The 26,371-nt window shown below is 38.1% G+C and overlaps 2 protein-coding genes across 10 annotated transcripts in view; one reads left to right on the top strand and one right to left on the bottom strand.

Moving 5' to 3' along the window:
• Positions 1-21,875, top strand: part of DNAH7 (dynein axonemal heavy chain 7) — a 330,767-nt gene extending 308,892 nt beyond the window's left edge. The window contains exons 61-64 of the mRNA XM_007965701.3: positions 7,697-7,849; positions 9,455-9,632; positions 16,927-17,030; positions 19,582-21,875. Of these exons, the coding sequence (XP_007963892.3) occupies positions 7,697-7,849; positions 9,455-9,632; positions 16,927-17,030; positions 19,582-19,788 (642 nt within the window). The 3' untranslated portion in view covers positions 19,789-21,875. The remainder of the gene's footprint in view (positions 1-7,696; positions 7,850-9,454; positions 9,633-16,926; positions 17,031-19,581) is intronic.
• Positions 20,007-26,371, bottom strand: part of SLC39A10 (solute carrier family 39 member 10) — a 164,468-nt gene continuing 158,103 nt past the window's right edge. For all 9 annotated transcript variants that reach the window (XM_073019885.1, XM_073019887.1, XM_007965712.3 and 6 more), the window contains one exon: positions 20,007-22,789. In XM_073019885.1, coding sequence (XP_072875986.1) covers positions 22,631-22,789 — 159 coding nt within the window. In that variant the 3' untranslated portion in view covers positions 20,007-22,630. The remainder of the gene's footprint in view (positions 22,790-26,371) is intronic.

Raw genomic sequence — 26,371 nt, 5'->3', positions numbered from 1 at the left:
TTCTCCATTTCTTCTAGGTTTTCCAGTTTATTGGTATAATAAATTGCTAATAGTAGGCACTAATGATCCTTTGAATTTATGTGGCATCTATTGTAATGTCTCCTTTTTCATCTCTGATTTTATTTATTTTGGTCTTCTCTCTTTTATTTTCTTAGTGTGGCTGAAGGTTTGTTGATTTTGTTTATCTTTTCATAAAACCAACTTTTCATTTTGTTGATTATCTACTTCATTTCATTTTTTCTGCTCTGATTTTTATTATTTCTTTTCTTATATTAATTTTGGGGTTTTTTTGCTCTTTCTTTGCTAGTTCTTTAAGATATATCATTAGGGAGTTTATTTGAAGTTTTTCTACTTTTTTGATGTAGGCACTTATAACTATAAACATCCACCTCACTACTGTTTTACTGTATCCTGTAGGTTTTTGCATGTTGTGTTTCCATTATCACATGTTTCAAGAAAATTTTCGATTTCCTTTTTAATTTCTTCATTGATTCACTGGTCTTCAGGAGAATATTGTTTAATTTCCATGTATTTGTATAGTTTCCAAAATTCCTCTTGTAATTGATTTCTTATTTTATTCCATGTAGTCAGAGAAGATACTTGATATTATTTCATTTTTTTGGATATTTTGAAACTTTTTTTGTGGCTTAACATGTGAATGATCCATGTGCTGAGTAAGAAGCATGTGTATTCTGCAGCCACTGGATGAGATGTTCTGTAAATATCTATTAGGACCATTTGGTCTGCGGTGCAGTTTAAGTCAGATGTTTCTTTGTTGATTTTCTGTCTGGATGGTCTGTCCAATGCTGAAAGTAGAGTGTTGAAGTCTCCAGCTACTATTTTTATTGGTGTCTGTGTCTCTCTTTGACTGTAATAGTTGCTTTATATATCTTGGTTTTCCAGTGTTGGATGCATATGTATTTAAAATTGTTATATCCTCTTGTTGAATTGACCACTTTATCATTATATAATGGCTTTCTTGGTCTGTTTTTGTAGTTTTTGTCTTGAAATCTACTTTGTCTGATATAAGTATAGCTACTCCTGCTCTTTTATGGTTTGTATTGGCATGGAATATCTTTATTCTTTTATTTTCAGTCTATATGTATCTTTGTAGGTGAAGTGTATTTCTTATGGGCAACAGATCATTGGGTCTTGTTTTTTAAAAAAATTCATTCAGCCACTCTATGTGTTTTGATTGAAAAGTTTAGTCCATTTACATTCACCGTTATTGATAAGTAAGTACTTACTCCCACCGTTTTGTTATTTTCTGGTTTTCTCCTCCTTTCCTTCCTCTCTTCTTAGTGAAGGTGATTTTTCTCTGGTAGTATGTTTCAACTTCTTGCTTTTTATTTTTTGTGGATTTATTATATGTTTTTTGATTAGAAGTTACCATGAGGCTTGCAGATAATATCTTGTAACCCATTATTTTAAACTGATGACAATTTAAAACTGATTGCATAAACAAAGAAACAAGCAAAGAGAAACCTAATAAAAACTCTACACTTTACCTTCATCCCTCCTGCTTTTTAACTTTTTGTTTTTCCTATTTATATCCTATTATGCTGTCTGTGTCTTGAAAAGTTGTTGTTATTATTTTTGATTTGTTCATCTTTTAGTCTTTCTCCTCAAGATATGAGTAGTATACACACCACACTTACAGTGTTACAATATTCTGTTTTTCTGTGAACTTAGTATTACCCTGAGTTTTATACCTTCAGATAATTTCTTATTGCTCGTTTACATCCTTTTCTTTCAGGTTGTAGAACACCCTTTAGTATTTCTTATAGAACAAGTCTGGTGTGGATGAAATCCCTCAGCTTTTGTTTGTTTGGGAAAGTCTTTTTATTTCTCCTTTATATTTGAAGGATATTTTCCCCAGATATACTATTCTAGGGTAAAAGTTTTGTTCCTTCAGCACTTTAAATATGCCATGCCACTCTCTCCTGGCCTGTAAGGTTTCCACTGAAAAGTCTGCTGCCAGACATATTGGAGCTCCATTGTATGTTGTTTCTTTTATCTTACTGTTTTTAGGATCCTTTATTTTTTTTACCTTTGGGAGTTTGATTGTTAAATGCCTTGAAGTAGTCTTTTTTGACTTAAATCTGCTTGGTGTTCTATAACCTTTTTGTGCTTGAATATTGATATCATTCTCTAGGTTTAGGAAGTCCTTTGTTACTACTGCTTGAATAAACTTTCTTCCCATATATATCTCTCTTTACCTCTTCTTTAAGGCCAGTAAGTGTTAGATTTGCCCTTTTAAGGCTATTTTCTAGATCTTGTAGTAGGTGTGCTTTCTTCTTTTTTCTGTTATCTCATCTTACTGTGTATTTTCAAATAGCCTGTCTTCTAGCTAACTAGTTGTTTCTTCTGCTTGATTAGTTCTGCTGTTAAGAGACTCTGATGCATTATTCAGCATAATAATTGCATTTTTTAGCTCCAGAATTTCTGCTTCTTTTTAAAAATCTCAATCTCTTTGTTAAATTTATCTCATAGGATTCTGGATTCCTTCTCAGTGTTATTTGGAATCCTTTTTTGCATTTCCTCAAAACAGTTATTTGAATTCTCTGTCTGAAAAGTCACATATCTCTGTATCTCCAGGATTAGTCACTGGTGCCTTATTTGGTTTATTTGGTAAGGTCATGTTTTCTGTATGGTCTTATTTTTTATTTTATTTTATTTTTTGCTACCCAGACACTATTCATTATCCTAGATGGTCTTGATGCTTGTGGATGTTTGTCAGTATGTGGGCACTGATAAGTATTTACTGTAGTCTTTGCAGTCTGGGCTTGTTTGTACCCATGCTTCTTGGGAAGGCTTTCCAGATATTTGAAGGGACTTGGATGTTGTGATCTAAGTTTTTGGTCACTGCAGCTGTATCTGCTTTAGGGGGCACTAGAAGCCCAGTAACACTGTAGCTGTTTCAGACTCATGGAGATACTGCCTTGGTGGTCTTGGATAAGGTTCAGAAGACTTCTCTAAATTATAAGGGAAAGAGTCTTGTTCTCTTCTCTTTGTTTCTCATAAACACATAGACTCTCGATCTCTCTCTTTGTGCTGAGCTGCTTGAAGCTTGGGGAGGGGTGCCAAAAGCACCCATATGGCCACCAACATTGAGACTGTGCTGAGTCAGACCTGAAACCAGCACAGTAGTGGTCTAATCCAAGGCCTGTTGTAACCACTCCCTGGCTACTGTCTATGTTTGCTCAAGGCCCTGGGGCTCTAGAATCAGCAGGTGGCAAAGCCAGCCAGGCTTATGTCCTTCCTTTCATAGCAGTCAGTTCCCCTGGGCCCTGGACCAGTCCAGAGATGCTGCCTCGGAGTCAGAGCCTACAGCCTGAAACCTTAATACTTCACCTGGTGCTCTGTTCTACTGCTGCTTAGCTGGCACCCAAACCATAAGACAAAGCTATTCTCAAACCCAGTTGTGTTGTCTTCTTTCCCCTTTCCACAGGCAGAGGAGCCTCCCCCTGTAGCTACCATCACCACAGGTTCACAGGGAGTACTGCCAGGCTGCTGCTGATCTTCATTCAAGGCCCAAGGGGTCTTCAGCCACCTTGTGGTGAATGTTGCCAGTTAAAGTTAGTCTGTGATTTAATAGCTAGCAAGTAGCCAAGTATTGATTAAGAAGATTTTTCTATTAAAATTTGGTTAGATCAGGTACAGGTGCAGTGGCTCATGCCTATAATCCCAGCACTTTGGGAGGCCGAGACAGGAGGATTGCTTGAGGCCAGGAGTTGGAGAGCAGCATGGTCAACATAGTGAGACATCATCTCTATAATTTTTTTTTTTTTAGACAGGGTCTCACTTTGTCACCCAGGCTGGAGTGCAGTGGCACAATCTTGGCTCACTGCAGCCTCACCCTCCCAGGTTCAAGTGATCTCCTTGCCTCAGCCCCCCAAGTAGCTGGGACTAAAGACCTGCACCACCAACACCCAGCTAATTTTTGTATTTTTTGTAGAGACAGGGTTTCACCATGTTGCCCAGGCTAGTCTTGAACTCCTTTCCAGAAAGGCCATCTAGGAGCCAAGGCCTGGAATCAGGGACCCTAGGAGCCCTCTTGGTGCACACCCCACTGTAGGAGTCAAGCTGGTACCTAAGCTGCAAGTCAAAACCCCCTTTACTCTTCCCTGTGCTTTCCTCAAAAAGGAATCTCTCCTGGTAGCCACCAAGGTGGGAATGTGCAGGGTCACACCTGAAGCCAGCATGGCGCTGAGTCTCACTCAAGTCCCATGGTGTGTACTAGCTGGCTACTGCTGCTTATTATTCAGGGCCCAAGAGCTCCTTAGCCAGCAGGTGATGACTCCTGCCAGCAGTGGGCACTTGTCTTCAAGGGTGCAAGGTTCCTTTGTGACCCAATATGTGTCTAGAAATATTGCCCAGGAGTCAGGGCTTAGAATGTGGGCCCCAGGTCTGTTTCCAGTGCCCCATCCTACTGTGGCTGAACTGGCCCCCAAGTTGCAAGACAAAGTCCTCTTTACTCTTCCCTGTCCTCTCCTGAAGCGGTAGGAAGTAGTCTCTCCTGCAGCTGCAAGCTGTGCTGCCTGGGATTGGGAGAGGGGCGGCGAAAGCACTCTGTTAGCCACCCTGGCAGGTGTCTCACTGGATGGCATGCCCCGCAAGCCCCTAGCTCCGAGTCTAGCACAGGACTAGGCCTTGCCTAGGAATTGTAGTCCCTGTGGCCTAGGCTGCCTTTCAAGCTTATTTAGAACCCCAGAGCACTTTAGCTGGTGGTGGCAAGGCTTGCTGAAACTCAAGTTCCAACCGCTGGGGTGTGTGTTTCCCCTGTAGTTAGGGTTGGTCTAAATGCTGCTTTTTTTTTTTTTTTTTTTTTTTTTTTTTTTTTTTTTTTTTTTGAGACGGAGTTTCACTCTTGTTGCCCAGGCTGGAGTGCAATGGCGCAATCTCTGGCTCACTGCAACCTCCGCCTCCTGGGTTCAAGCAATTCTCCTGCCTCAGTCTCCTGAACAGCTGGGATTACAGGCATGTGCCACCACACCCAGCTAATTTTGTATTTTTAATAGAGACGGAGTTTCTCCAGGTTGGTCAGGCTGGTGTCGAACTCCCAACCGCAGGTGATCCACCCGCCTCGGCCTCCCGAAGTGCTGGGATTACAGGGATGACAGGCGTGAGCCACTGCGCCCAGCCCTAAATGCTTCTTTCACAGGCATCAGCTGAGCTCTTCCTGGTGTTGCTATCTTCTGTGACAAGAAGGCACTGAGTTCCAGCACAGTCTCAATCACTGTGCCGTCCCTCCCACAAGCGACAGATTCTCAGTGCCATACCGCCATTGCCGGCTGATGGAGGAGGGGTGGCATCAGCAATTCCAGACTCTCTTTCCTGCCCTCTTCAGTGCCTCTTTCAGTGATTAAAAGTTAAAACTGGGTACTGTGGTCATTCACCTGATTTTTGGTTCTTATGAAGTTGCTTTTTTGTGTAGATAGCTGTTAGATTTGGTGTTCCTGCAGGGAGGATGATTTGTGGAGGCTTCTATTGGTCACCTTGCTCTGCCTCCCTTCTCAAACATTCCAATGCCAATACATTTAAAATGTAAATACATTTTAAAATGTAAATGAAATAGACAAATTCTTGCGAAAACATGTTACCAAATTGATACAAGAAGAAATAAAAATCGGAATAATCTTTTTTATGTTTAGAAGTTGAATGCATAATTGAAAAACTTTACATGTTAGAAGCCTCTTCTGGTATCTGATAATTTGAGGTTGTCTGCTTATGTTTAAGAATGGGACATTATCATGTTGAATGAACACAGTAAGAATACTGGCGATTGTTGACTGTGGTCTTCAATGTAGGTTACCTGGCTAGGCTGTTCGTTTAAGAAACATTCAGCATGATTATGTATTTCTTCTTGACCTGCTTCTTCCTGTGTCCTTCCTGGAAGATAAAGGGTTGGCTCTAGTATTCTAGGAATTAAAAGAGAAAAGAAGCCCCAGGGAATCTGAGCATCCGGTATTCATGCATTTGCTTAATCTCCCTGATTTCAGTGTGGTAACTTTGGCCCTAGCGGGGCCTGGCATTTCCCACTCTAGGGATTTCTGCTTTTTCCTCTCCAGGTTGTATTCAAGGTAGGCAATGCATAGTTTGTGGGGTGGGGAAGAAGATCTAGGATTCTGTTTTTTAAACCAAGTTTTAATGATCTTTAACACTGCCCTCGTCGCCCCACTTTCAGAAGTATCTAGGACATTCATTCCCAAGATTTAGGGGTATTGTGCAGTGTATGCCTGGTTGATTCTTAGCTTTTCCCCCTGCCAATTTAGGATCAGGTTTCTTCTGTATGCTAAGTCTACTACCAGTGGTCCATATGCTTTCTAGCTCCCACAATTGTGTTGTCATTTTCCCTTCCCCTCTTTGTTTCCACACTTGGGGGCTTATGTCTTTAAAAAGTAAATTCCTTTACTGCTGTTTTAGTGAGGTTTTGAGAAGAAGGCAAATGAAATGTGTGTATTTAGTACATCAAATTTACTTCCAAATCTTCTCCCTATGTTAGTTGGAATAATATTTTCAACTATAGGAAAGACAGAAATGAATAATAGCAACTGGCCCAGTTAAAAGTCAAATAGGAATTTTCAGGGCCTTCAAAGTTTTAACATCTGTGCATCAGTCATTCAAAATGGGAAATGGTCAACCAGACGTCATAATTCAATTCCAGGACATTTTAACTTTTCAAAGCATTTTATGTAATTTTTCTAATTTTATATTTAGCACCATGCATTTTCAGAATGCAGTATAGAGCTGTATTACTTATCCACTTAATAGACAGTAAACTAAGTCAAAGTTAGTCTGTGATTTAATAGCAGTAAGTAGCCAAGTATTGATTAAGATTTTTCTATTAAAATTTGGTTAGCTCAGGTGCAGGTGTAGTGGCTCATGCTTATAATCCTAGCACTTTGGGAGGTCAAGACAGGAGGATTGCTTGAGGCCAGGAGTTTGAGACCGGCATAGGCAATATAGTGAGACCCCATCTCTACAACTTTTTTTTTGAGACAGGGTCTCACTTTGTCACCCAGGCTGGAGTGCAGTGGCACAATCTTGGCTCACTGCAGCCTCAACCTCCCAGGTTCAAGTGATCCTCTTGCCTGAGCCCCCCAAGTCACTGGGACTACAGGCGTGCACCACCACGCCCAGCAAATTTTTGTATTTTTTGTAGAGATGAGGTTTCGCCATGTGGCCCAGTCTAGTCTTGAACTCCTGAGTTCAAGTGATTCACCTGCCTTGGCCCCAAAGTGCTAGGATTACAGGCATGAGCCACCTTGCCTGGCTTCCTATACAAAACAATTTTAAAAGTAAAAAATCAGTTGGGTGTGGTGATGCATGTCTGCAGTCCCAGTTTCTTGGGAGCCTGAGGTAGAAGGATTAGTTGAGCCCAGAAGGTCGAGGTTGCAGTGAGCCATGATCCCACCACTGCATTCCAGCCTGGGCAATAGAGAAAGATCCCATCTCAAAAAAGAAAAAAAAAATTGGTTAGATTAAAATCGTTAATATTTTTCTAAGGAATAATTCAGACTGCATGGCCTACTTGTAAGCAAAAACAAATATCTTCACTTTTTTTTTTCCTGTATGACTCAACCTTAACTAATCACAATGTAAACAGAGGATAATTGTGAAGGAGGTATTTAAAAGGTGGTTGCTTATAGTCTATCATAATCTATACTATTAACCAAGGTTAAATGTGTTTCAGGGGCTCGTAGTCATGTCTACAGATCTTGAAGAAGTGGTTAGCAGCATTTTGAATGTCAAAATTCCAGAAATGTGGATGCGTAAATCCTACCCAAGCCTTAAACCACTTGGCAGCTATGTGAATGACTTCCTTGCAAGACTAAAATTCTTGCAGGTAAGTTCATCCGAATGACCGTATATTGTTAAATTTCTCCTGGTTTCATTTTCTTCTTCAGAATGCTTACTGTAAGGGGTATTTCTCTCTAGTTTTTCTGTGCCTCTCAAGCACAACTCAGCACTACTTAATATTTCATGTAATGTATGTAACTGCTACACCGAACTGTCAAAAAGCTAGTACTAAATGAAGGGAGAAAACATCTAGCTATGTTGGTTTTTCCACTAAGTATTTAACATTAAAATAGATACCTACAGCAAAACATCTTAGAAAGCCAGTCAAGCGACCAGTGAGGGGTATTAGAGCTTCATTGCCCAGCACTTTTCTAGGTCATGAAATCACTAGATTGCTGGTTCAGCCCAAGTCAGTAATGACCTCAAAGGCTAATTGTCTTGGAAATGTTGAGTGGGCAGAAGCCTATCTACTAATTGTCTGGTAATATTGGTGCTTAACTATGTTCTTATTAACAATTGTACCTATTAGAAATATGGATTCATTTCCTAGATTCTGTATATAATGTGTCAAAAACTGCCTATGAAGAAATTTCTGCAGGGATAAAATGGTTAAACTCCCTTTTGATAATACAGGCCTTTTGTTTGCTACAGTCAATACTAAGGAACTAAGATTGTTTTTGAAGTTATACCTTGGGCTCTTATAGGGAAAAGCTTTTCAAACTCATGTCTTCAGATTTGCTTCTCTAATTTACTATCTAGTTAAAGTTGGTATTCAACTGACTTACCATTAGAATATATGTTATGAACAGAGAATTAAAGTATCTTGATATTTCTAAAGGCCTTAAGGTCTCACTACCCTGCTTCTTCCAGGAATTCTTTATACAATATTGTGTTCCTATATGTTGAATTTTACTGTGTTTTAGTGAAGTAGGAAGAAAAACTTCCAAAACAACCTTCTGTTGGGTACTAATGACTAATTAGAGAGAGAAAAAAAGTGAAAAACAGAACCATCAGACCAGACTTTATGGGGATCTCTTCTTCCGTTCAACTATATAACATGATATATTGTGTAACAATGCATATCAGATATTCAGTATTGTAGGGAGCTTTTCTGAAAGAATGACGTATAAAACAGACATTTGTTTGCATTAATGCACATTGTAATTTCCAAGCTGATATGATAGGTATGAAATTGAAGTCAGGACAAACACCGAATATGCCACCTGTTTTTAAACCTTGAGAGTATGGCTTGTTATTACCCAGAGGTCATTTATTAGTTCATCTAAAAGATAATAAGTGTCTTTGGATAAATTTTATTAAGTAGTGTTGTATTCAGAAGTTGAAAGGCTCTCTAGGTGTAGTGGCTCACGCCTGTAATCCCAGCACTCTGGGAGGCTGAGGAAGGCATATTGCTTGAGTCTAGGAGTTCAAGACCAGCCTGGGCAAAATAGCAAAACCCCTTCTCAACTAAAAACACAGAAAAATTAGCCAGGTGTGGTGGTGTGTGCCTGTATTCCCAGCTACTTGGGAGGCTGAGGTGAGAGGCTCGCCTGAGCCCTGCCTGGGCAACCAGAGTGAGACTGTCTCAAAAAAAAAAAAAAAAAAAGGTTGAAAGGCGCTACCGTTAGCCCACTTGTGTTTTACACCCTAGCAATGGTACGAGGTTGGTCCTCCTCCAGTCTTCTGGCTTTCTGGCTTCTTCTTCACACAAGCCTTCCTGACTGGTGCCCAGCAGAACTACGCCAGGAAATACACAATTCCTATTGATCTTCTTGGGTTTGACTATGAAGTGATGGAAGACAAAGAATACAAGCATCCTCCTGAGGATGGTAAGTGAGTGACAGAATAAGTTGGCTCATATCTGGGCACTGAACAAAAACATGCATTCTAGCTTACTTTCCTCAGCTGTTAAAAAAGTAATAAACATGAATGTAATTTACCCTAAATGCCGGAGAAAAAAATTATTGAGATACAAAGAGCAAATGAGTGAGCTGGGGGGAAAGAGAGAGAGAAGGGGTGAGGGGGAATGATCAAGCAAATAAGGGAGGAAAATGATAACAGCAGATGAATCTGGGCAAAGAATATATGTCGTTTGTACTTTTTTGCAAAATTTTATAAGTTAGAAGTTATTCCTAAAGTGTTAAGAAAGTAATCATCAAATTAATAGCACATGGGATAATCAGCCATAATCTTATGTTGACTGTGGGGACTTGACATGTACAGCATTGAAAAGAAGGTTTTTCCTGGTCCCTTGAAGTGTATACTTTTGTAGAATCCTAAAATATGTATTCTTTCCTGTTATATATATGTCATTCCAAAACTTGGAGCTTACCATTCCAAAACTTACACCTAATAGAAACATTTGCTTTGTGGTTGAAGGATTGTGAGGAAATCTTTATTTTCTCAATGATTGTCTACACTTTATGGCTACCCTGATGTTTTATTTCAAATTTAGTGGACAAGACCACTATTTTAAATGTTATTTTTTAAATGCTACAGATTACAGAATTTTACCAAAATTGTCTTTATATAAATGACATTAATCTGTAAGTGACTGTTAATGTGTACTGCTTTAACTATGTGTTGAAGACAACTTCCTTATTCATCACTGAATAATGGATTCACTGGCTCACTCTTCTGTCAGGCACTGGAGATATCAACAGGGAACAGTTTAGGATCTTGTCCCTCAACTAATTTATACTGTGGTGGAAGACACTAACAAGTAGATATGTAATCACAACAGTGTATGATAATCACATTAGTGTGCCAAGAAGTTTTATTTTAAATTGATGTCACAAATCTCAAGATGGTTTGTAACACTATGAAGCAATCCCACTACTATTCCCGGGGATATCTGCTTTCCTCCTGTCAAAACAACCACTTATGCCCTCTTTGCCCTTCCTTCTGCTCCCACATCTCACCTTATCCTTCATGGAAAAAAATTAAAAGCCATCTGAAGAGAGCTTTTAGCACCACTGACTCACTGCATTTGTCAACGTCTGTACCCTTGAGGAATCTAGATCCCATTTTCTTTTTCCTTCTCAAGGGCTTTGCTCCTTTAATTGTGCCCTTTCAGGAATAAATGATTTCTCTCATTAATAAATAATTCCTGTCAACCTACAACATGCTCTAGAATCTCTCATCTTAAATCAACCATTTCAATTGTCTTTCTACATCCCCCTCAGCTGCTGTCCCGGATCTCCGCTCACCATTATAGCAAACTTTCTCAAAAGAATTGTCTTTACATGCTGTCTGCAGCTTCTCACTTCCTATTTGTTGTCTACCTTTCATCCTTTCTAATCAACTGATGCTGTTCTTTTCCGAGTTAGCGATGGCTTCCATGTTGACAAATCCCATGAATTCTCTTCTGTCTTCATCTTAATTTCTTAGTGATTTTTACCACTCGCCATCTTCATCTTTCTAGAGACATGCTTCTCTGTTTCCAGGACATCATCCTCTCCTGATTTTCCTTATCTCATTGGCCACATTCATGCAGGTTGGCTGGTTTAGGCTCCCCTAATATTACAGTTTCCAAGGACTCAGTCTGGGACTATTTCTTTTTTCTGATAGCATCCTAGCCCCAAGTGACCTTATTCTTTTTTTGTATCTTTAAACATTAACTCTGCTTATGTCCTCCAAATGTAAATCTCTGAATCTTCAATCTAGATCTTTCCTCTAAGATCAGACCTCCATATCCAATTGCCAACCTGAAATCTCCACTTTGATATCTCCTGAATATGTAAAATGAGTCATTTCCATAAATGGCACCACCATCCAGACAGAAACCCAGGAATTCTTCATTCTTCTGCTCCCTCATCTGTTCATATCAAGGGCAGTTGCTCACCTATCATCCTACTGTCACCACAACTTTTTTACTTTTTTTGAGACAGGGTCTCACTTTGTCACCCCGGCTACAGTGCATTGGTGTGATCTTGACTTACTGCAGCCTTGACCTCCTGGGCCCAAGTGATCCTCCCACTCAGTCTCCTGAGTACCTGGGACCAGAGGCGTGTGCCACCATGCCCAGCTAATTTTTTCATTTTTTGTATAGACAGGGTCTCCCTGTGTTGTCCAGGCTGTTCTCAGGCTGTTCTCGGTCTCCTGAGCTCAAGAAATCCACTCATCTTGGGCTCCCAAAGTGCTGGGATTACAGGCGTGAGCCACTGCACCTGGCCCCACCACCATTTTTATCTTGCCTTCTCCTCTAGCCTTTATACTGTCTCCCTACTGTCATTACCCACTTATTGCCTTTAATTTGTATAGAAGCCACAGAATTTTTTTAAAAATGAAAATAGATTATATCAGCTTTTGGTCTCCATTGAAAACCCAGACAACTAAATACGTTTTTTCCCTTTGTGGTTTGAATAAAATCCAGACCCCTTATGGTGACAATGAGGCCAGGAGTGTTCTAGCCACCACCCACCCATACAAGCTCATCATGTGCCATTATGCTCAGGTCACACTAACCTCCTAACAGTTTCTAGAACAGCTCACGTTCTTTTCTTTTGGGATCTTGGGAACACCACTTTCATCTGTTGGAGCCACCCATTTCACCTTATTATCCCCCTCTTGCAACTCTGCTTATTAACTTCAAAGCATCAGACTGTAATGATTTTATGTGTTTCTTTCTTTATATTTCTGTCCCTCACTACGGTACAGATACCAGAAGAGCGGTGACCTTGTTTGTCTGCACCATTCTTTCTTGAGTGCCTCTCAGTGTCTAGCACATAAAGGGCCCTCAAATGCTGCTGGGGAAAATTCCAAAAATTATGCTACTGGAATCCACTAAAAATGTATGGACTCAAACCCAACCTTTTAAAGATACCTTTTATTCCACTCTCTAATACTTAAACAGTTTTATTGCAGAAACACATTTAAGAACAATGAATGCAAGGAATAAAGAATCATTGGGACATAAGACATCTTAGAAATAATATTTTTCAGTCACAGATGCCTAACCTACCATTAATCTGACTATTTGTTCAAAATCTCTTTATTCTTAACATACTCAAAAGAAACTTTATCCCACTAGAGGCTTTTAAAATAAATAAATAAAATACAGAAGGAAATTTAACAACCTTCTGCTAAGTTATTTATTGAATGTAAGCTTTAACAAAATTTTTTCCCATACAGCTCACTATATTACATGTCATAAAAGACACTAATAAATATGAGTTTGAGCCCCTGCCCTCATAAAATTAAAAGTATAGTTAGATAAATTTAGCAACATACCAGAAGGATAAATAATTTGGCTCAAATTAAGTATTTGGCAATGGAGGAAAGGAATGTTTAAGTTGGGTAAAAGCAAATCAAGGAAAGGGCACAGATACTTACCATGGGGCTGCTCTGTACCACTGCTGGGATCCAGAGACTGCCCGGTCCATTACACTGAATCCTCACAGTACCTCTGTGGCTCAGATACTACTATTACCGCCATTAGACAAGGTGGAAACTAAGGCTCAGGGGGGTTAAGTAACTTGCTGTAGGTCTCACAGCTAATAATGGACAGAGTTGAGATTCAGACCCAGGCCATCTGGCTCTCATGCTTAGCTGTTTTCTCTATGACCTACTGAGTATTTTGATAGAAGTTTGAAAACATCACATTTCTCAAGGAATGTTTTCTTAAAGGAGTGATGGTTACTTCCTAAGTATTTAATTTAGATCCATGAATTTTTTTCTAGTTCTTTTCATATTATTATAATAGGCAGAAGGTGGCATTTGGGTTGAAGTTTGAGCAGCACTGATGATGTCTTTTAAGGGTTATATGTTTTTGAACTCAGCTAAAAGACTGAATTTATAAGCATTGCCAAAAGCTTCTGAACTAGCTAATACCCAAGATCAAACTATTGTGTTGCCCGTTATTATATACTGAACATAATTATTCTACAGGGTAGCTGATATTTCTTTTTACGTTGATTTACTAATTTAATCCATAGAAGCTCTTATTAAAGAAGATCAAGTATTAAAAATCCAAAACTATCTTGAAAACAGTGGAGTAAAAATAAAGCACAACTTATTAAAGGATCCATAAAGCCCATTTAGTGTTCCAAGATCATACACTGAAGAGCAGTCATCAGCTAATTAAACTGTTTTACTGACTACCAGTGTTGGCCCAGGCTTAATTTATAATAGCTGATAGATTTCTGCAAAATCTCAAACTTTATTATTTTATACACTTACCAACACACACATATGCATTTCACCAATAAGCACACATATCCACAAATTAGCCTTTTTTCATTCTAGTTTTTTCCTTCCTACTTAGCTAATTATCAGAAAGAAAAAGAGAATCCATGGAATGATTTAGATAAATGGGTTTTTCCCCAAGGAATCAATTTCTCATAGGACCCTAGTGGGAGGGACATAAATCACACCTGAGAACAGCTTGGGATAGAAGCCAAGTTTCTTTTTTTTCCAATCTCTACCCCTTCACCATACTTTATAGATATTTTTATATGTTCCTGTTTCTAGGTTCTGGGCCTCATAAAGATGTCATCCTTATATACCTAAGATTAAATTAAAATACAATGAAAAGGGGCACCTAAAGGCTACAATGCTGCTGAAAGTTTTTTAGTATTTGAAATCTGTATTAGTGAGGGTTCTCTAGAGGGACAGAACTAATAGGATATATGTATATATGGAAGGGAGTTTATTAAGGAGAATTGACTCACATGATTACAAGGTAAAGTCCCACAGGATAGGCTGTATGCAAGTTAAGGGGCAAGGAAGCCAGTAGTGGATCAGTCAGTCTGAGTCCCAAAACCTCAAAAGTAGGGAAGCAGACAGTGCAGCCTTCAGTCTGTGGCCACAGGCCCAAGACCCCCTGGCAAACCACTAGAGTAAGTCCAAGAGTCCAAAACCCAGAGAACTTGGAGGCTGATGTTTGAGGGTGGGAAGCATCCAGCATGGGAGAAAGATGAAGGCTGGAAGGCTTAGCAAGTCTGCTCTTTCCAACTTCTGCCTGCTTTATTCTAGCTGCACTGGAAGCTGATTAGATGGTGTCCACCCACATTGAGGGTGGGTCTGCCTATCCCAGTTCAATTGACTCAAATGTTAATCTCCTTTGGCAACACCCTCACAGACACACCCAGGAACAATACTTTGCATCCTTCAATCCCACCAAGTTGACAATATTAATCGTCACAGGATCCTATATTATGGATGCAACTACCTAAGCTTCCTCTGATCTGAATTGCTAGGTACTACTAGGTGACTCAGTCACCAGTTGACAGCATTGCATAGCATGAAGGGAGGCAGAAAATAGTGAACGAGAGGGGAACTGGAAAAACTGTAGCTGACACTATGTGCTGATGACATCTCACAGATGGCAAAGGGCATCACTCATAGAGCAGGACAGCTATGAACAAGGACCTGTTAACATCTGTCATTTTCTATATATTCGATATATCTATATCTTTATGGTCCTTACTAGCCATGAGAAATAAAAATGTATTTAAAGATTCTCACCTTATTTCCTATACAATTGATGGGTTGGAAAGAACTTTTATCCCTATCACCACTTTTCTAGGTGTTGACATGAACTCTTTGGTTTACTTTCTATGATATTATCACTCTTCCCAAATGAGGAATAACTAGTCTGATTGGTTAGAGGCAGAAATTTATTGGGCTATGCTTTTGAGTCAGTCAGGGAGGGTATTAAATAGCTCACTTGGACCTGTGTATAGGTTCTCTTTCTTTTCCATTGTATTTCATACTATAAAGTTCTCCTTCCTTGCCCTATCCCCACCTGTTTTGGTGACTGGTGGACTGGCCTTAGAGCTGGCCACAGAGGTAAAGACGCAGAATGTGCTCTGCAGACCCATCTCTTCCCTCACGCAGGTCCACCCCTCCATTGCCCCGGGCTCAAGGTCCATTTTGCAATCCAGCTTTACCAGAGTTATACATTGGCAGTTATTGGACAAGTGCTTTGTCAATTAATAGAACTGATACTGTATTCCAACGTATTCTTCCCATCAGTTAAAACCCAGAGAAGAGAAAGGGTCTTTCCCCAACTCCATCATTAAACTATCCACATGTGGCCATTTAAATTTAACTATAATTAAAATAAAATTTAAAATTCAGTTATTTGGTCACACCAGCCACATTTCAAGTGTTCAACTTACTAATACCAGCCTCTTGTAGCTAGTGGCTACCATATGGGACAACACATAGAACATTTCCATCATTGCAAAAAGTCCTATTGGACAGCACTGCTGAAGTAGATTTTCATATACAACTCTACAAAGGCATTTTCCCCTATATTAGCTGATTTGATTCTAACAACTCTACAAAGTGGACAAAGCAGATATTACTATTTTACAAATGTTTTTAAGGTTGTTCTCCAGATGACAAAACAGGTTTTGAGGTTAGATTAATTGCTCAAGGTTACACAACAAATTAGGAACTAAAACTTTGGTCTTCTCAAAGTCTTTATTGCTTGACATCTGTACTGTTACAATCAATTTTACCTTCAGACTCCAATCCATGAGGCTTTACTGATATGTAAAGCCAAAGAAAGTAACTCATGTTTCACTGATTGCCTAATTTGTACTCTTTAGCTGTTAGTGTACAACATCACTTTCTAGAGGGAGTTCATCATGTGTCTTTCATCATCAACAGACTAAGGAGAGCTCTTGGCAGTAAGAATAAATTCTAAAAGGGGAGGAGCAATATAATTCTTACGACATTAGAGATCTACAGAAGGGTACTTTGTTCATATGCTGCCCACTAGCCACCACTCAATCCCTATTACCTTTATTAAGAACTATTTTCCCCCCTAGATTTCACAGCTTCTGAAAACACAGTATAATTATTGACTAATTAACAATGTAAATTTGATAATGTTCACACACACTGAGAACTTCCCATAGACTCATTTAAAATTTCTTTCCTCTTTCGTTTTCCACACCTAATTTTACTATTGCATTATTTCACTAGGCAAAGTTTCAATGTTCTTGAAATATGGATGTTAAAACACTCAGGAGATTGCTTTCATTGGAGAACAAGTCTTAGGCTGCAAATCTAGTATCACCTGCATAGTACTTACATTAGAAATTTCAGATTCAGAACGCAATCAAAATGCATATATAAAGTATTATATTAATGTGTTTCTTTTATATTTAGGTGTTTTCATTCATGGATTATTTCTGGATGGAGCTTCCTGGAATAGAAAGATCAAGAAACTTGCAGAATCGCATCCCAAAATTCTTTATGATACAGTGCCTGTGGTTAGTAAATTCTAATTATATATACATGTGGAATTATTTTATACATTTTTTATATATAAAATAGACCCCATCTTGTATGTATATATGCATGTGCATATGTATATATATAAACAAACACATATACAGACAATTCTTGTTATTCATGGGAATTACATTCTATAAAGTTGCTTCCAACATTGAATTAGCAAATACTGAACCATTGCTCCTGGGGAAATAAATACAGGGTTATTTCTTTGGTCACAACATTTTTGTTAGCTGATCAATAAATAACCCTATTTGTGTCTGTTTAGAGACACCTTATTTAATATACAATGTTGAGTCATTAACTCACGGTCAAAATTCTGTGAGCTTCGTTGAGACATGAGCTAATATTTTCTCTACGAGGCGTATCAGCCTTCTTGCACTTAGCACTGGCCGGGCGCGGTGGCTCAGCACTTTGGGAGGCTGAGGCGGGCGGATCACCTGAGGTCGGGCATTCGAGACCAGCCTGACCAACATGGTGAAACCCTGTCTCTACTAAAAATACAAAAATTAGCCGGGCGTGGTAGCAGGTGCCTGTAATCCCAGCTACTCGGGAGGCTGAGGGAGGAGAATCGCTTGAACCCAGGAGGTGGAGGCTGTGGTGAGCTGAGATCACACCACTGCACTCCACCCTGGGCAACAAGAGCAAAACTCCGTCTCAAAAACAAAAAACAAAAAAAAAACAGCACTGCGTTACACATGGGGGTCATTTTAAACAGTGAAATCGCCAACAAAAACACAGAAATGTGAAAACTCTGGTACTAAATAGGCAATGAAAAAGGACACTAGTTTACAGTTATGAGGTGAAACAAGAAAGCAGAGCCTCTCACCTGGTTCAACCTGAGCTGGGAAAGTGTGTTGGATGACACAAATCTTTAATGCTCTGCAAATGTCCACCAAGGGGCACGACAATGCTGCCAAATGATTTTAGGATTAGAAATAAACTTTGGTGAGTAGGCAAATTTGGAAATGTGGAATCCACAAATAGTGAGGTCAACTGTATATACATTCACACACACGTGTTCATTATATATTTTTTCATACACTGACTCGAAAATGTGAAACTTGCATATTAAAAGATTTTGAAAACCATCAACTTAAAAAGCTACATTTCCTAGGCACCTATCTCCAGCATTGGCAGATTAAGCTTTATAAAATATAATTAAGCTTCCCTCTATAACTGCATCATGAGAAAATGGCTTAAGAAAACAGCATTTTGAAGGGTAGGTCTGGGATGCTGTGATAAAATATAGGCAGTGGGATTTATGTGAATTCTGTTTGCAGGATTCTGGCAGCAGCTCAAAGACAGGTAAAAAGCCCTTCAGAGCAGCTGTAACACGATCAGTGAGGGGTCAACTGACAGCCAATTGTGAGAAAGCTGTCATATATTTTTAAATGTCATGGGCACAAAAGTTTAAAATACAAGACCCAAATTGAAAGTTGCAAGGACAAGTAAATGCAATTTCAGGAGCTGATCGAAATTGAGTCTTTCACATGGAAACTCGTAAGTAGCTTGCAGTGTGTGCAAAAAGAAATTAATATATAAACTGATAATGGTTCTCCTGAATAAGGAGCTACTTAGAAATAAAAATTCTCATTAGAAAAATCCCCTGGGGTTGAAATGAAATCTGAGTTCGGAAGAGTGCTTTGAGTCTTACGTTGTAGTTAATATTTCAGAAACTGCCTTGTGGATCCCCCCCTTATGAAAACCTGGATTCCACAATTAAGTGGGAGAAACAGAGAAACTCGCATCCTTATAAGCTCCTTGAACAATCTGTGTTTTGACCTGAGAAACCTAAAAGAGGGGTCTGAACATTGGGGCTGTCAAGTCCTATCATCTCGAGGATTGCTATTACTTCTACTCCAGAAAAATAAATTGAATTAAATTCTAAAATATCTTTATGAACATGGTTTGTTCTTACTCTTACATTCAAAGATCAAATTGCCTCAAAATCTTATTTTTAAGATTGGTGAGGTCCAATAATAAATTGTAGGAACTTGGTTAATGACTAAAAAGAATGGGGTGTAGATTGTGGTTATAAAGGAATGCAATTATATTTTAAACAGCATAATATATATAGTATCTCCTTTATAATAGTCTCCTAAAATGGGAAGGTTTTCTAGTCATACAGTTGTTGATAAAAATCCCTTCAGCATTTTTTGAGACTGGCTTTCAATTAATATAAAGGCACATGATTCTGAGTATCAGTGTGGCAATTCTCTCCTTTGAAAGTATGTCTGGTTTTTTTTTTATCATTGTAAGTACTAAAAGTCATTTCCCAGGTAATTGTGGTTGAGAGATGAATAGTTGGAAAATATGCTTTTAGACAGAGTAGGCGAAAACTATTTTGTCTCAGTTATGAGAGTTCTATAAAATGTTTTGAGCAATCACAGCACCGCTGGTGAAAATAAATCTGTTTGGGCCACAGAAATTTGCATACATAACCTTACTCTGAGAATCAATAGTAGGCTCAAATACATGTATATTTAACAGCCTTGACTTAAAGAGATGTTATGTATTTTCTTCCAGATGTGGCTAAAGCCCTGTAAGAGGGCAGATATTCCAAAACGGCCAAGTTATGTTGCTCCATTGTATAAGACAAGTGAGCGGAGAGGAACATTATCCACTACTGGCCATTCCACAAATTTTGTGATTGCCATGACTCTTCCCTCTGACCAACCCAAGGAACACTGGATTGGACGAGGTGTGGCACTGTTATGTCAACTTAATTCATAACCAGAAGACGTCATTTCCTTGTTCCTATTTCTTGTTGGATGGCTGAGTAGGAAGCATATTTTACTACTTAAAAACATTTTTTTTTTGGTTTAAATACATTTGACTAAAGTTATAATTATGAATTTACTTATGAGCAAATGCAGATAAACTTAATATGATTCATACTTAAATGTAAGGAAATGTTCTGAAATAAAGACTAAAGAAAACACATTGGCATATTTGCTCTCTCTGAGTAACTTTATTTTGGAGGAGTTCCATAAGCATTAGGAACATACATAAAATGACACACCACTGTTGACAATGAAAAAAAAAAAACAGCATTTGATATTTTCCAGCTTTTTAAGTTAAAAAAAAAATGATTCAGTTAAAACAAAACAAAAGTTTAGATATTTTAGCAAGAATCACCTTGCAGGACCATAATCACATTTAAGCCACTGACTTATTGTTAATGGAAAAAATTCACACTGCATCTAGTTACTATAGTATTTCTAAGCATAATCACAGCTGATTGAATGCAATGTGATATATACTAAAATTCATATGGATGTCACACAGTGACAGCATTGTACAAGTAACATTAATGACCTCCAACAAACACACTTTAAATTAGACTGGTCAAGCTAAAAGGAATGTTGGAGCCAACAGAAATGTAGTGGAATTCAGATTGTCTAGTAAGACTTGAAACTATACATTAGAATGATGTGAAAACTAAATACTGGTGGAACCCTAATACTAGCAGCAACTGTTACAGCCCTCTTAAAAGATTTGTAAAATCTGGCAAATAAAGATAATACAATATTTGAGAGAATATAAAACTTTATATACTTCAGCATAACCCACTTGCTTTAAATCAGGTATTTTAAAACTGGGAGTATATTCCAGCTGTTGCTTTTATAAAAGTTCTAAAATGAAGCAGATTTAATGCTGGAATGCGGAATCCTATTTGGGTATAAAAACCCAAAAATGAACTATAAATATATCTTGGTTCAGAAATCAAGATACATGAATCACTTGAAGTTGGCAGTACTAAATAAAATATCAGCACCTTTTAGCTAGGTTACTTGAAGGGCCAAGCAATGAGATGAGGACTGTCCTAATTCAGTGCCCAGTGCTGAAAACAATCTATGTATAAAACTTCTACTTATTATAAGGAGGCCATGGAGTAAGTCAGAAATAATTTTTCAGATTCAAGCATAAATTAAAGAAAGAACACCTAAGCGCCCTTGCTTACAGCGTACAGAAGAAACACTGGCAATAATCTATAAATACCTGGATGCATGTGCTGCTCTCAGTTTTGTTTTAAAGTTCATAGAGTAGGAGGAAAGAAGAGTACTAAATGAAAACACTTTAGATGGAATGGAAAAAGAGTTTGGCTCTTATATATTTGAACGATAAGATTGTTATAGCAGCTACACTGGTTGCCAAGCAGATTAAAACAAAGCTAGCTGCACATAGTTCAAACACAGTTTACCTGGCATCAATGAAGACCATGTGGCATAGGATGTAAACAGAAAGCTACATGCATATGACTAGTAATACAAATTATTAAGTAAAATTTCAGGATAAACATGGCTTGCACTTCTCACAAATCACAATTACGTTAGGAGAACAGGGCACCTAAAAAAGAGACTAACCTCTATCAGGCACCAACAGCATATCTTGGCACAAGATGATCAGGTGATTTCAGCTGAGTAATTTAAATGTGTCTTCCAAGTCACTTGGGTACCATGACAGCCATGGCAATAATGGAGTTTATCCTAGTCACTGTTCTAAATTGACACTTCATGTACAGATTACAGACATAGTAAACTTTGATTTTCTGCTTTACGACCTTGTAGCCAGCCACAACATGTGCTCTTGGTTCCAATGCCAAACTGGTAAAACAAGGTGAACATTCAGAACTTACATTTCCCAATTAACTAGTTGGTACTGTTAAAATAGGAAAATCAACTATTTAAACCATGTTTGGTTCATTTCTTTGATATTTTCTAGAGGGTTACAATTGTTTAAAAAGAGAACATTGACCACATGCTCCAAACCCTCACCTCCCCCCACCAAAAAAAAAAAAAAACAAAACAAAACCAAAATTAAAGTAAAAAACAAAACAAAACAGAAAGAACACCCCAACACCAAGTATTATAATAATACAAAGAACCATTATGAATCTTTCATTAAACCGAAGCTCACACAAACATACAATCACAAATTTCAGTAGTTTAGGCTGCAGGTTTAAACACTATGCAAATATATACAAAAATAGTAACTCTAGATTCAAGAATAAGGGCTTTTCCCAATGCTAAATTCATACTCTAACGCAGCCTGAGCTTTCCTCTAGTTCCTATGTCTACTTTATGCAGCTTCAAAGCTGTGTCAAGTTGATCCCTATCACCACATGTATATATGTAGCTGAATTAAAGAACACTACAATTCATTCTTAAAACACACAAAAAATGTCTCCCCAAAGTCCATTTAAAATATTTTTAAAGTTAAATGATTTTTTTTGGTTCGATCTCTATTTCTGCATAGCCACAGAAGTTTCTACTAATAAAGAGACTAGTGTTTTATATGATTATTTTGTGAAAAGTCTTAATCAAACATCAACACTGGTTCATGGAGTCCCATATTCTCCTCTCTTTATCACAAGCTTTATATTTTTAAAAGACCCCTACGTGCAGGGAAAACAGTACTAAGCACCAGCCTTTTGTGGTTAGGCTCAAATCTACGAAACTTGTAAGTAGTGCAAGCCACTGACTTTCCTTTGAGCAACGTGCATACAGTACAAGGAACAGATGCAAAGCTGCATGGTAACATTCTCGTAATCAACAGTGATTACTGGGAAAGGTCAAAACTGGATGTCAAACACAATTTTGTCTTCATAGAGGGCAATCACCAGCATAATGGCAAATCCAAACAGCAATCCTAAATTCTGAAGGATGAATTGCCCCACAGGACAAAAGCCATGTTCTTCATTGTCACCATCACCATGCAACATTTCTGGAAGCTAGAAAAACAAATCTTCACATTAAACTTTGTATAATACTTCTGCTCTAAACAGTTTTTAAAACCATTTTCCTACTTAAGAAAATAAATCACTAAAGTGTAACTACAGACAAAATAATTATTTTATTGAACACAATGCTACCCACCAGATGTATTTTAGTCAAATACTGAAGAAATTTTATGCTTTTGCTAGTCATTAAGGAAATACTAACTCTGTTCCCTCATCATCATCATCCCCCACAACAAACACTTAAAAAATACACATTAGTCATTTTTCAACCAGTTACTATCCACTGACCTTATAAAGTCTGACATTTTACTTTATGCTAAAGTATAAAGCAACTTATTACCAATAAGACACTCAGAAGAAAAGATCACCACAATTCCCACATTTACTAATGTATCTTAAACTCACTAAGAAAGGAAGATTCTTGAGCTGGGCACGGTGGCTCATGCCTAGAAATCCCAGCACTTTGGAAGGCTGAGGTGGGCGGATCATGGGGTCAGGAGTTCGAGACCAGCCTGGCCAATATGGTGAAACCCATAAAAATAGAAAAATTAGCCGGGCGTGGTGGGGCGCGCATGTAGTCCCAGCTACTCGGGAGGCTGAGGCAGGAGAATGATTTGAACCCAGGAGGCAGAGGTTGCAGTGAGCCGAGATCACACCACTGTACTCCAGCCTAGGCAACAAAGCAAAACTCCATCTCAAAAAAAAATAAAAATAAAAATAAAAAATTTTAAAAAAGGAAGAAAGATTCTTTTGGGAAATAACTAATTCAAAATGGTTTCACTTCTTCACTCTTTTCCACTTGAAATTCTCATTTCCCACTGCACATGACAGCAAAGAGATACTTGGGGACAAATCCAAATCGCCATTCTATGCCCTTAAGCCACTGCTTTCATTCCAGTAACAGACACAGAAAATAACCTAGCAGAGCTATCCAGCATAACTAGTACCAAGTCATACACACTGCCCTCACAGTGTACTCTATTCTCTTAATATGGATAAAATGTCAAAATTCTGAAAATTGTCACATCTTTGAAGGCATAGTGCTTTGAAAAGTTTATACACGGCTGGGCGTGGTGGCTCATGCCTCTAATCCCAGCACTTTGGGAGGCCAAGGCAGGCAGATCAACTGAGGTTGGGAGTTTGAGACCAGCCTGACCAACATGGAGTAACCCCATGTCTACCAAAAATACAAAATTAGCTGGGTGTGGTGGTGCATGCCTGTAATCCTGGGAGGCTGAGGCAGGAGAATTGCTTGAACCCAGGAGGTGGAGGTGAGATCACACCACTGTACTCCATCCTGGGCAACAAGAGCAAAACTCCGTCTCAAAAAAAAAAGAAAAGTTTATATACTTCAATTTCTAAAGCATACCACATACTACTACATCTAAGAGTAATCTATAGATTCAAAATATAAAAATTAAATTCCTCTAATTTCTCTAAGTAAATAAGATTTGTGGAAGAAATACATGTGCATCATTATAGGCATACATTCTTTCCACCCAAACCTAATCTAAAATTGTGAAAGAATTGCTATTTCCAATTTTTACTTTCACTTTTCTGCAAACATAGTTCAAATGTGCAATCAATATCTACAGAAAGATGACACTGATATGCTACTCTCTGGGACACTACGTTTTACTCCAAAACAGTATCTTGGTGCTTTGGGGTTTAGGGAGGAAAAATCTAGTGTTAAGTCACGTAATTCTTAATTCATACTTCTTCCTGTCTAGGAAGAAACATCATTATTTGTTATTAAATAATGGGTACAATTAATCCAACCACCATGCTCTGACAGTGCTACAGTATATTTTAGCCATCTTCTAAAGGTCATATTTAAGAACTACAGCATGCTATCATAAATTCTGTTTAAAAGTCTATAGAAATGGTATATAATAGCTAGTAAAGATTATTTTCTTGTCCAAACCATTCACAAAATCACTTTATCAAATCAACTAATGGTCTAAGAGTTGGCAAACCATACTGAATCTGGCCATGCCTATTCATTTACACATTGTCTGTCTGTGGCAGCCTTTGTGCTACAACAGCAGAGGCGCTGTCACAGGAACCACTCACTACAATGGCAGAGCTGAATAACTGTGACAGAAACCATATGGTCCCCAAAGCCTAAACCATTTACTATCTGGCCCTTCAAACTGACAGCTTCCTACATATGGTTCTAGTAAGAAGACTATTTTATTCTATCCTTTCTCCTCCTTCCCCCAAGTTTTTATTGTTACAAAGATTTTTCATTATGACTTTCCTTAAATACTTAAGCATAAACAATATGCAGGATGTTTTACAGAAATATGCCCACTAGATATATATACATACCAACTAGAATAGGAACTATAGCTTTGCCACATTTAATTCTAACCTGAATGTCAACACCCACACTGTTTGTCACAACCACAGCTAAGAGTCAATCAACACCTATGGGTATGGCCATACTTGTTTAAAATATTATACAAAAATGCTTCAATACTGATTGATAAACAGCACCACTCAAAGTCCTCTACAACTGGATACTTCTACCTGGATATCCTATAGGTATCTCAAACTAAAACTTCTGGTACTGTTGATATCTTATTGAATGGCTTTAAATCAATAAAAGTCTTCCTCCACAGAGCCAAAGTGGTCTTTCTGAAACAAAAATGTGATCATGTCACTCTACTGCTTACACTTTTTAATGGCTCTCCAAAGTTTACAAGATAAACTCCCATCTTTTTGGTATGGCATGTTGTATGACTGTCAGGATATGGCCAACACCTACCTGATGACAATGTGGATCCATTTTTTCCTACTTTAACATTAGAAAATACCCAATTTCTGTGTCATTAAAATCTCACAAAATACATGTGGATAGTTTCTTCCCTTTCTCTTGAACATTTAGAGTGTTTCCAATATAATCACATTATAAATACTACTGCAAAGAACCAAGTAGTGAGGTTTTATATTTGTTTGTTTATCAGTAGTCATGTTATTTCCTCAGAATATAGTCCTAGCTACAGACTTACTGTTCAAAGGAATGATGTTATAAATCATTCAGCTTCCTCATATGACCCTTCTCCTTGCTTCTAATAAACTCCATTCTTTAGAACTCAGCTCGGATTTTTTGACAGAAAAACTTTCTATTCCCCATCTTTTTTGCCGGCCTCTCTGTAGTTCCACAAACATGGTGCAAAACTCTATCATAACATGTATGAAAATAACTGTAATTAATGACTACTTTTCTTCTGCGTTAAACTATAAATCCTTTCTGTAAAGACTCATTCTTCTTGTATCTGTAAATTTCTAGTGTTACAGATGTAAGGGAATACTAATTATAAACTAAATTTCCAGTAGTATATAAAGTAAGACAAAAATGCCTGTCCTCCCAGAGCTGACATCTTAGTGGGGAAGACAAGGAACACAATAAATAAGTAAAATGGCGTTAATAGGTTGAGATACACGTACAATGGAGAAAAGTAAAGCAGGGATAGAGGATATGAAATGTTGAAGGGGAGATTTAAATTTCAGATAAGATGCCTCCTAAGCAGGAGTTAGCCATGAGGATGTCCGGAAAACTATTCCGGA

Source organism: Chlorocebus sabaeus, chromosome 10, assembly GCF_047675955.1.
Source record: "Chlorocebus sabaeus isolate Y175 chromosome 10, mChlSab1.0.hap1, whole genome shotgun sequence".
Classification (NCBI taxonomy): Eukaryota; Metazoa; Chordata; class Mammalia; order Primates; family Cercopithecidae; genus Chlorocebus; species Chlorocebus sabaeus.
Note: the sequence above shows the minus strand (reverse complement) of the source record. Positions and strands in the feature narration are given on the sequence as shown.